Genomic DNA, 12,101 nt, shown 5'->3' with positions numbered 1-12,101 from the left:
TTGGTTATGGCAGATCCAGAGTGGCTCTGGGCAGATACAATAGTTTTAAACTCCAACAGAGTACTCACCTTCAAGAAAGTTAACGCTTGGCAATGGAAAGTAGCCATATTATATTATATTTCCAGGCTACTTCCATGGTTCCTTCCAGGTTCATTAATTCTGTGAGGAGGGTCCTATCAAGCTTCATTCTGGACATTTATGCAATTGAATAAAATATCAATCCCAAAGACTCCATGCTCTCTTTCTCTCTCTGATACACCACAAGCTCTTCCTTCCCCTTTTTCACTTCACAATGTGCTGCAAAAAAACAGTTCTTTGGAAAGTCAACAGAGAAAAGTGGATAAATTAAAAAAAAACTTTTGTTATTATGCCAGGCCAGCTATGCCAGACTGTTAACTACTACTTGCCCAATATAGATTTTCTGACCCGGAACAAACCTCCTACCCAGTTCACTGAGCAGCCCTGTGTTTCTGCTGGCTTCCAGGCATCCTTTCATCACTAATGGTTCCAATTCTTAATGCATTATTGGGGAAATCTCAGACATCTAAAAACACACTTGCCATCTCAGAGAACAGAGAATGTGTAGTAAGTGCTGACTTAAAACATTGAGGGGTAGAAGCTTTCACCCGGCTGACACTTCCCGTCGCTGCATACATGAGTGTTTCCGTTCTGTTCTGTTGACTGGTTCAGGAAAAAGAAAATGCAAGCTGTCTGTGTTTAGTTTTCCTAATCTCTTTCCGCCGCCCCCAGGAGAGCACTTAATAGGATGTACCGGTCGCCCTGTAGACTCTGACTCCCTCTCCTCTCCAGCCTGCACAGAAACAGCAAGCGCACCTTTGGGGGCCTTTATAAGGCTGCTCTTTGCTTCTAATGAATGTGCGCTGCTCATTTATTGGGTTTGATGAGTAAGGCTCTCCGCCATGCATTTCAGGGCAACAGGCCAATTAAAAGCACTTCACATGAGTTATTATACGCTCTTCACAATGCTAGTAGAACACCCGACTGACTTGAATGGAATTTCCCAATGTTCTATGGTCAAATATATTCATGTAATTACCACTGTCAATGGCAACAAGTTTTGTGCTTCTGATTTACGTCTTTCATATCATCAAGTAATCCGGACACTAATTATATCTGCTAGGCCAGGGGTCAGCAACCCGCGGCTCCGGAGCCACATGCGGCTCTTTGATCCCTCTGATGCGGCTCAGCTCAACAGAAAATAATTAATGAGTATTTAATTAAAATATATTTTATTTTAGTTCGTTCATTTTCAAAATGTAATATTGTAGGTCTATCTGAGTAATTTATATAACTTTCCACCTCACTTGACTCTGTAACCGTAGCCTGCACAATATTGTTGAATGGAAATGGGAAAGTTTCCATCCGAAGACTGATTCTGAAAACGCGAAATTAACTGCCCGTTATATATCGCACACTGCAACGAGTTACTATTGCTGTGTTAACCCTATTCCACTTGCATGTGAGAAATCTTCCTCACATATGAAAAATATAAAGACAAACCTGCACTCACATTTAAGGGCAATTCCGTGCAAAACTGTCACATAACGGCAACACAATGGCATGGTATTTAGTTGGCGTTATGGATATATATATGACAGTTTTGCGTGGAGTTGCCCTTAAATGATGACAGCCTCAATTCTTGCATGAAACTTCACCTCACTGAATATGAGCCAGCCAGACTCCAAGGCTATCACCAAATCTAACCTCTAATTTCGCCAATGACATGTCAACGAAAATTGAGTGTTGTGTTGTTAACTATGATGTTACTTTGCATACCAAAGGACACTGGGAAAATAGGGGGTGGTGTTTAGCCTACATGGGAAGCCTAAGGCCTATACTTCTGTCATTCCACTTTACATTTCAAGTTACTTGCACATTACTTTTAAAACTAGTAGAAAATGTATTAAAAATCCTCTGTTAATTGAAAGTAACTGTACGTTAAATATCCAAACTTTTTCTTGTAACCGTCTTTATGTGGCTCTTCTGAGATGTAAAAAAAAAAAAAAAGTGGCTCTCCAGGCAAAAAAGGTTGCCGACCCCTGCGCTAGGCCAAGGTAAACAATGTCATGTTTTTCACTGATGGCAAACGGAGCTGGTCATGACAAACATACCGGCGAGTATCTTGGGCAGCTGGTATTGCCAGATGAAACAGGCTGTCATCACCACGGACAGCAGTAGGAAGAAGACCAGGCCCAGTTGGGTCCACTTCACCTTCATCTTGTTGGGTTTGGTGAGCCCATCAATGGCCACCACTGGCGTAGGCTGCAAGGAGAAACACAATAGACACACAGGTCAACCCCAGGAAACATGGAGTGACATGGGGGGTAAGTGGGCAATTTTACTCTCTGTATCAGACTACCCCTGGCAAGACACTTGCTTCAGAGTACAGTAATAACTGCAGTGGAGTTCCAGCTATAGTTGCCGATGCCTGGGTGCATTTTAGCGATAATTTGGGTCTGACTGGCTTAAAGTTTTCCTGGCAGATGCATCGTGGCAGACGAGAGCGTGAGTAATTCGCAAAAGGTGGAGTTTAGGTGAGTCCCAAGTGACAAGTGGAAGGGTACTAATTTAGCTACAGTTCCCCTGGCAGACCCCTGCAGAAGGCCACAGCTGTTGTTTTTGTAGGGACCACACAGATAATTTATCATCCCTCATGTTCCCTGAAGTAGCTCTATAAAGCTATAACTTATAGCACATTTGTACACAACACTTAACTTTGTATTTAGCATAATGTATACAAGACAAGAGCAAAGCCAAACAGATACAGACCTCTCATCTAGGGTAGCCTAAATTAATCTAATTTGTCAAAGCGCTCCAGAGTAAATGCCACTCCCTCGGTGAAAACTCTGACATTCAATAACCTTAACATATACAGTTTAGTTTACTCACCACATCCACTTTTGTTTCTCTCTCTCTCCCTCTCTCTCTCTGTGTTTGAGCGGTGCAGTGAGGAGTTACAGAGCAAGATGAGATGTATGCGCCTATCGGAACACCATGGCCCTGTCCACTTCCTGTGTGGGCGCCATTAGCTGTGCTGGGTTACGGCCCCGCTGCCGGTAATCCTGTTCCCGCTCTCCTTAAGTGCTCGTTTCCACATCAGGTGCCAACCAGGCCTCGGCGTGCCGGTGAGAGTGGCATGGCATCAGCCGTGGCCAGTTTCACCATCTTCACGGCGACCGTGCCGTAATCCCGGGCCAGCAGCAGCTCTCCCCTGACTCCCCTGAATTCAATTTCCTCTCTCTCTCTCTCTCTTTCTCTCTCTCTCTCTCTCTCTCTCTCTTTCTCTCTTTCTCTCTCTCTCTCTCTCAACGGCAGCAGGGACCTGGTGACATCATAATCCCCCTCCCCAGATTTACCCCGCTAAAACCCATCAAAGAGCGGAGAGTCTTAATCTTAATCCATCCCCGGCGATTCAATTCACTTCACTCCAGTTCCCCTGCTAACTGTAGCCTGGTGCTGCTACAGCTCCTGTGTGCTGTGGGGATGACAACATGGAGTCTCCCTGCCACTGTTTTGGTGAGGAGGGATTACAACCGGGGAGTCAAAAAAAGACACAGAGAAATTCCTCCAGCTCTGCTTGTAATGTGTGGAGAGGAGAAGATGGCCAGAGCAATGGCGTGTTGACAGTTTGGATGCACGATTGTTTGTCTCCGCTGTGGCCAGTGTCCACAGGAAGCAGGGTAGACACATTGCACAAAACACTCACTCACCATCAGATGTGCCCATCAAAACGATCAAAGACTGATAGTACCAGCACATCTATCACCTACCAGTTCAGATTCTCAGATTTAGAAATATCCTCTCCCACAGCCCAAGTGCACAGTATATAATTCAAAGAGGCCTATAACGTTATATATTAGGCTACTATGATGTAGTAATATATGTAATATATATTACTATATATGTAATATATGTAATCCATATTATGGATGCCACAAATGTATCTAATGAACCTGATTTGGACATCTCCTAGTCTATATCCTCAAGCCACTCACTCATCCACTTCTATTTCTGTAACACAGAGAGGTCACCATGGCGCTAATCTTGCTCAGTGAGCTTGTAGATCACTGGTCAGTCACAGACAATGCTCTCATCAGTGTTTAAAAAAAAGCCACGCAGGTATAGGAGCTAATATCGTCTGGTCACTAATTGGGCCACTGATGTGATGTGTGTGTGGTCAGGGCGTTGTCTGCACACAGGGATTAGTGTCGACTCTGGCAGCAGTGGGGATGTCAGTACCACCACTACAGCACTGTAATGCTCATATGTGAGACGATCAGTGTGTCAAGGCACCGGGGCCTTACTGTGTTTAACACTCAAGACGTTCCCATGATGCATTGCACCACTACATCGCACACAAAACGAAAACAATTGGTGATATACATGGTGATGTGTACTTGAAATAATCATAAAAAAATAGAAAAAATAGGATGGATGGCAAAGCTACAAACAAAGGATCATACGTATGTGAGTGCTTTGGATATCCAGATAAAATGAATGTATTGTGTTATTGTTTTTGTTGTAAATAATCTATTGTGAGAAATTCATATTGACATGATAAATTGCTGGGTGGGATAAACAGAATCATGCCTTGGTTCATGTAACCGGCTATTTTTTTTTCAAATGCAGACTTAAACCAGTGTAATAACATTTTGATAAGGTCGATTCAATCTCTGTCAACACAGCTAGCTTATTAAACCCACAGGGAACCAGGGCCATAATGCATGCTGATGTATATAGCAAAGTCATGATAGAGGATCAAGAGCTAAACTGTGAAACTAAGCAGAAGTTGATCCATGTTGTGTAATCATGGGAACAGACAGTGGTTGAGGACTCATCCATCCACTCAAGCACTACCATGCACACGACAAACTGCCTGTTGCTCCCAACTAGAATTTGACCATGGTTAATGGGAATGGAAATGTATGACATACCTCTGGATAAAGGTGTCAGGCTAAATAAATAAATAAATAAATAAATAAATAAATAATGTCATGAATGTACACAACAGACACTACATACATATGTTCTCATCTTTGATGGTTACTAGGCCACTGTAATAGAAAATGTGCTATGTAAATAAATTGACTTACCTCTCTCTCTCTCTCTCTCTCTCTCTCTCTCACACACACACACACACACACAGGATATCTATGAAGGACATTTAGCACAGTGTTACCTGAGGCTGTGGCTGTACTCCATCCATAGAGGCTTCTCGTAAAACCTTACTCCCTGGCTTCCCCATCATGGGTCCTAAGGGGAAAGCACAGCTTCATGAATCACTGCATGCTCTCTCTCAGACAGCAGCAGCTACATGCATGGCCTGGTACGACACATTCATCATATCCAAACAATGATCATTCCATTAGGCTATCCATCATGACTTGCATTACTGTGTTATAAACAAGTCACAACAAGGTTATTTAGGGCTTTACGGCAAGGTCATGTAGGGCTTATTATCAGTGGCGGACATTACTTGAGTACATTTATTCAATTACTGTACTTAAGTCACTTTTTCATGTATCTGTACTTTACTTGAGTATTTCAATTTTGTTAAACTTTTTACTTTTACTCCAGTACATTTCTAAGCCAAATATCTTACTTTTTACTCCATTTTGTTACAGCTGAAGTACCACTGAAGTTCCTTTTGCATAAAAGACTGTCCAAATACATTACTGTATATACATGTAAGTACTGTGATTAACATGAGTGGCTTAACGTGAGTTCTAAGCGTCTTTGTATGCTTATATCTGATTTCACTCGACTGTGAATGCATGTATATATGTTGTAAGACATGTAAAATAAATGAATGACACTGGCACTACGCACAAATTAATGTAGCCTAAACTTACACCGCACTTTCCTAATAACTTAAGTTCTCTCGCGTCACTGACAGTAGCTAGAATGCATAAAAAACACCGGGAAAAACAGTGTTCAGTCCACCAAGTCATAAGCTATCGGTAGCTGCGCCTTCCAGTTGTGATATTTATCTTACGGAGTGTAATCGTAGGCAATGTCATGTATGAAAACTAGTATTGTTAGGCAATACTATAAGTGCAAGTCTAGGGCAGCTGAGGTGTGGCGATGACATCATCGATCTGTGAGCAGAATGTGCGGTTTAAGCTGTCTAAACAATTCAAACGGACTCACGGTTTCAGATTTTTCCACTCTGGGACCAGGTTTCAGAAAAGTGCGGTTTCGGGCAGTGCGTTTACAGAATTCGCTTGGACGCTCGGCCAAGACGAAGCAAAACCTCTGCGTTTAACCTAAAAAGCGTCTCCGTGTGGACAGGCCCTTAAAAACATTGTTGCTGGACTTAAATTCTGGGTTCTGATGTATGTTGAATTTAGCATAAAAGCGATTTATTCCACTAAGGAGAGAATTGACAGCGGTAATTATATGTTTGCAGCGGTAATTCATGAATATATCTTACCGCTAGAACTTTGGGAAATCCCATTCAAGTCAATGGAGCGTTCTACTAGCATTGTGAAGAGCCGTGTAATAATGATATATAGATATACAATGATAGACAATGAAAGACAATCTATTCTGACACTATCAAACACAAAAAGGAACGTCTTGATTTGGTCCGAATGTGTAGAGCATTCAACAAAGCAAAAAGTGGTTACTTTGAAGTATCTAAGATATCACATTAGATTGTTTTTAGTTATTTCTACATACAACAATTCTTAGTTGATTTTGAAGAAAGGCTCAGTGAATGCCTATGTCTGTACCGAATCATTTCGACAATAGTAAATGCAACTGTCAATGCATTAGTCATAATACATTTCAGGACTTTTACTTTTGATACTTAAGTACATTTGAAGGCAAGTACTTTTGTACTTTAAGTGGAAATGTAAAAGGAGGATATCTACTTTTACTGGAGTAACATTTAAAGTGTAACTCCAGCACAATTAATAGATTAACCAAACGTGACAGTACAACGGATCCTTGTGATACTGGGTTGGAGGAGCTGGTACAGGGACAGTTCACAGTTGGTAAGTGTTCTTAACAGTCTTCTGTATAATAAACTCTGAGTTTGCTAACTATGTTATTGGCGCTTCGTTTTATGTGTAGGGACCCTGAGCAAGCTACTGACGAGGTCTGGTGCTGTTTTGAACAATATTACTGGTTAAAAATGCCATTTGGGAAGCGTTTGGCTCACCGCCCTTAGCTAATCCACAATATTTATGCACAGTAAGATCCCAGTGTCTATTCTGCTCCCAGGTCTGATGGTGACTTTGCTCCGCACTGCCACCCACCCAGCTCATTTACAACTTGTCAGGATTAACTTATAAGTCTCACTCTGTGAAAGCTTGCACATTTTTTTTCCATCTCTCTGCAATTTTTGAAACTTTATTTACCCCAGGGGTAGTTGACAGCATATCTGTTCGTTGTCAGGTACAGCCTGCCCCACTCTCTCTCTCTCTCTCTCTCACACACACACACACACACACACAGCCTGGTGAAGGCTCTGGTAATAAAAAAATTGACATTTTGAATCCTTTTCTTCAGATTGTTTACAGAGTAGGAAACAACACAAAGAAAATCAACAAATACATTGATTATTTGTATAATTTCCAGAATACACCTCACCCTATTACATGAGCTTCCAAACTTTCCAAAATGTTCTTAAAAATTATAAAATTGCTATTGATTGCCCTGTAAGATATGGTATTCAATTTACTTTCAGGCATAATATCAATAAGAAATCAATACTTTACCCCATATCCATCAATGGACATTCAATTTCAACAATCATTTAGAGAGCAATATCTTCTTATTGAATTTCCTCTGTTGTCCATTCTCTTGTCACCACGTGACCAGTAGCAGCAGAGGCCATGGCTCATTGCAGTACAATTGAAACAGACTGTCTATCATTGGGTCACTGTTTATTCAAGGTCTGGGCCAATGTTATCTGAAACCCCTAGTTGCTGCCGACGCCGGTTGCTGTGACGGCTCATCGAAAGGTTAAGGGTGGGTGTGTGTGTGTGTGTGTTGGGGGGGGGGGGGGGGGTTAAATGTTTGCTCAATCTGTCATGCTAGGAAACTGAATCATTGGCATTTACACACTGCATCACCACCATGGGTCTCTCTGTAAGGCATCTATTGTAGCCACTACATACACAATTATACACATCACAAAAAACAAGCTTCACATCTGTTTGCTTTTGGCTGCACCCATGAAAGAGGCATCAATAATGGAAACTTCAATCAACTGGAAACACTGTGCTGTTTAATGCTGATTGAAATGGAGCCACTGCTGTGTGCTGTGCTGTGGTGGTGCCTGCACCATGAGGACAGAGTAATAATCTCCACACAAGATGCTGATAACTGGATGAAGTGCAAGGTAATGCACTTACTACACAAACAGACAGTTTGTATAGCATTTCTTTACCAGGTAAAAAATACTTTATTTGCATAGACCCACTCTATAGTAGCCTAGCATGATTTTTTTAGCCTAGTTAATGGCTTAAAGAAGCAATTTATTTTGATGACTACGCTGTGTTCTATTCAGTTGTTAAAGTGTAACTCCGGAGTAAAAACAACCTAGGGTCTATTTACTAGTTAAGAACTTCAAACTTTTGATTGAGAGCAAAATTGCCGTAGACCTACCTTAATTGGTGGCGTTAATTGGTTTGAGCATGACGGTTTATTTGCATTATCACTGAATGGGCTTACAGTGATGCATGGTCGAACACACCCACTTATTTAACGATTCTGGATCAGGAAGCCATGGAATTTTCTCCCTACAGATACAGGTCTTGTTATAACCTCTTTGTACACTTTCACAGTTCACAATACTTAAGTTAGTGTAATTATATTTTGAGCATTGTTAGTGTTAATAGCAACGTTGCACCTTGCCTGGTTAGCATCACTGTAAGCCCATTCAGTAGGACGATCAGGGGGGAGGGAGGTTTGTGTGAAAGAAGCCAAATACCAAATACAAAAAAGCTGCAAGCAGCAATGAGGGGGCCAAGTAGTCAGTTTAGCAGGCAAGATTTGCCATGTAATTCAATGCGGTTGCATCAGATATATAGCATTAAGCCAGTCACAGCAAGTTCCATGCCAAACAACCCAAATTTGTCTGAGTTACAAGGTAATTTCCTGTTTGGCGGCTTCGCCACCAAATTCAATTGGTTGTTATGGGCGAATGCTTTTGTCAATCGTTCCAGAAAATTAAGCACTGATAAGGCATGGTCTGAAGATGGTCTGAGCCAATTTTGGTGAAAATCAGATGAAATTTGTGACTTTTTACTGTTTTTGATTTAATCAAATATGGCGGCGGAATCAATTACGATGACATCACAAGTTGCTTGGGTCGGCCTAAGGAACTCCAACAGTATTACCAGACACCACTAGTGCATTTTAATTCTAAGCACAACAGCAGCTACAGGCCAAAAAGCATATTTCTTAATTACAGCGCCCCCTAGAGGGCAAAGGTCACCAACATTTGTGATGGGGTCCGTAGTCTACATACTACGTTTGGTTATGATACATGAAAGGGTTGCTGAGATATTGAGCTCACTTCCTGTTTGGCGGCTTTGCCACAAATTTCAATTGGCTGTTACGGGTGAACGGTTATATTTCCGAAGACAAAAAGTAATGCATTAATGAAGCATGGTCTGTAGATGATGTGTGTTAAGTTTGGTGTCAATCGGACAAAATTTGTGACCTGTGAAAACCTTTAAGTGTTTTTGATGAAATCCAAAATGGCGGAAAATCCATCATGGTGGAAAGTGACGTCATAGGGTGCGTTGAACTCGGCTTGGTCCAAGGATTCCAACAATACCTCATTTTTGACATAAATCATTGGACTGTCCCCAATCAGTGTGCCAAATTTTACAACTTTTGACAAGACGGTTCTATGGGCTGCCATAGACTCCAATGGCGGAGGAAAGGTGTTGAATAATAATAGTAATAGTAAGAAATCATAGAAACACAATGTGTGCCTTCGCAGCTTCGCTGCTTGGCCCCCAAATACTGTTTAGTAGCATAAGCCCCGCTCACATTGGGTAGCCTAGGCGCTTTCGCTTCTCTTCTGATTGGCTATTTGATATTGACTATCAAAATTAGCATTGCCCTGGCATTCTGCTTCTGCTTGGAAAAGCAAGGCTTTATAAACCGCTCATAGAAGTATCTGGTGGCTCTGAACTTTTTTTTCTTCTGTAAAGTAAACTCCACAAAGTAGCATGTTCAGCGAGGTCTAAAGTCAACCTATAATAAAACACTGCTGTCTTGCAGCCCACGCTAAGACCTTGACAGGTCAACCAAGGTAGTTACAGAGCCTGCAGGAGCAAATGAAAATATAATGAGGTGCAGAATCTTTCTTTGTGCGTCATCTAAATGCACACATAAGGCTCATACATTCACCGACATGCACATTCTTTACTAGAAATAACAACAGAAGACTGCCCTTGAGTAATGCAAACACTTCCTGCCTTTTCGTAGGCTATGAATGGAGGTGTTTGTGAGCCTTGCACTCACTCCACCGCATCATCATTCATATTTCTTACCACTGTGTTCCATTAAAACAGAGTATGAGTCACATGGACCACAGTTACTGCTCACATTCTCACAATTCTAGCTTTTGATGCTGTACCATCATTTGAGTGGCAAGGACGGGAATAAGTGCTAATGGAAGCAAAACAGGATTTTGAGAATAAAATCAAATGGACAAACTAAATAATGGTATCAGCCAAGACAAAAATGTGAATATGAAAATACTGTATAGGCCTAGTTCTGATGCGACAGTCAATTATCAGTTGCACAATGCCCCCCACTTTGACCAGTAATTTGACTGCGTTGGAGTTGTAATTTGTTTTTATCAATGCCCCTCTACTCACTTTTAATAATGTCTCTCTTCTCTCTTAATCCTGGAAACACATGGACATGTCTCATCATTCCTGCTCAATAATGGCTGCCCTGGAGAATGCTGTTCTAGTGTTAACAACTCCAGCGGTAAGTACAGACAAAGAAATCCCAGTTGGGTTCAGTGACCTATATCATGCCACCTCTGGCACTAGCCTTGCCTGTTTGTCATACACACAGTAAGCACATGGATCACCCATGTGATGATTACTCTTGTGAACAAGTTCACCTTGCATTGGCCATCTTAAAGAAGATAAGCCGCACATTCTCAACATGTTATGTGCATCTGTTCTGATATAACCATTCAGTGTGTCCCGTGACATTAGTATTGTGCTAAAGCACTCACCAAAACGCCTAGTTTTATACAGAACTGTACTGTAGTGCGATGCAATGGTTCTCTCTCTAGCATCAAAGTGTAACAGTTGAAAGTAAAAAGTTTTCAGTGAGGGATGACCCATCATTTTGAGACACACTTTGACATTTTTGCTGCCAACATGATAATGGCCCATCTCTCCTACTGATCCTTAAAAAGGAATGTTTTTTTTGCATTATCTCTGGAATTACTGAGCAGAATTGGCAAATGCAGCACAGGGTAGCACAGTCATCAGTTTGGACTCTCGGGTAAAGCCAAAATCCCTCACGCATTAAATGAAAGGCAACACGCAAACCTGACTTTAGTGCGCACACACTGCTGTAAAACCTATGAATTGTTGAAATTAAAAAAATGAGCTTGCCATGTTGTATGTTTAGTAATTCAAAATCACACATGGGAAACCTAGCAGACCAAAAAGCAGGTACCACTGACAATGTCAAATAAATATCTTTCATAAGCCTGTTCATTCCATCTGTGAGTCTCACACGCATCCAATTCAGCACCATTCAGAAACACACGACTCCCAAGAGTGGTCAGCCACAAAAACTCACTGTGGGTGCAAACTTACCGGCCGAGCGGGACAGTACGAGTCCGAGGTGAGTTCTTCCTCCTCTTGGAGACGCTGGCGTCGAGGGGTCTGCCGATCCTCTCTCTCTGCACGCACACTCCGGCGCGCGAGAGCCGACAGATGTTGTGATCATAGCTAGAGTTAATTCCGCCTTGTACCAGGCCCAGGATTCGGGATTATCCTCGGCGGCCATCATCTACATCTGCCAGCACACGGAAATGGACGCTCTTGCGAAAGGAAAAGATAGCAGTGTGTGTGTGCGTGTAT

General features: G+C 41.8%; 1 protein-coding gene across 2 annotated transcripts in view; it reads right to left on the bottom strand.

Moving 5' to 3' along the window:
- The window catches only part of lactbl1b (lactamase, beta-like 1b), a 46,397-nt gene extending 34,501 nt beyond the window's left edge, over positions 1-11,896 (bottom strand). Inside the window, exons 1-3 of one of the 2 annotated variants that reach the window (XM_048256019.1) lie at positions 11,835-11,896; positions 5,201-5,274; positions 2,133-2,283 (exon numbers count right to left, since the gene is read on the bottom strand). In XM_048256019.1, the coding sequence (XP_048111976.1) occupies positions 2,133-2,283; positions 5,201-5,269 (220 nt within the window). In that variant the 5' untranslated portion in view covers positions 5,270-5,274; positions 11,835-11,896. Of the gene's footprint in view, positions 1-2,132; positions 2,284-2,910; positions 3,226-5,200; positions 5,275-11,834 lie in introns of those variants that run through there. The other variant, XM_048256020.1, reaches the window with a different exon arrangement.
- Between the last annotated feature and the right edge of the window lie 205 nt (positions 11,897-12,101).

The sequence above is a fragment of the Alosa alosa genome, chromosome 10, assembly GCF_017589495.1.
Source record: "Alosa alosa isolate M-15738 ecotype Scorff River chromosome 10, AALO_Geno_1.1, whole genome shotgun sequence".
Lineage (NCBI taxonomy): Eukaryota > Metazoa > Chordata > Actinopteri > Clupeiformes > Clupeidae > Alosa > Alosa alosa.
Note: the sequence above shows the minus strand (reverse complement) of the source record. Positions and strands in the feature narration are given on the sequence as shown.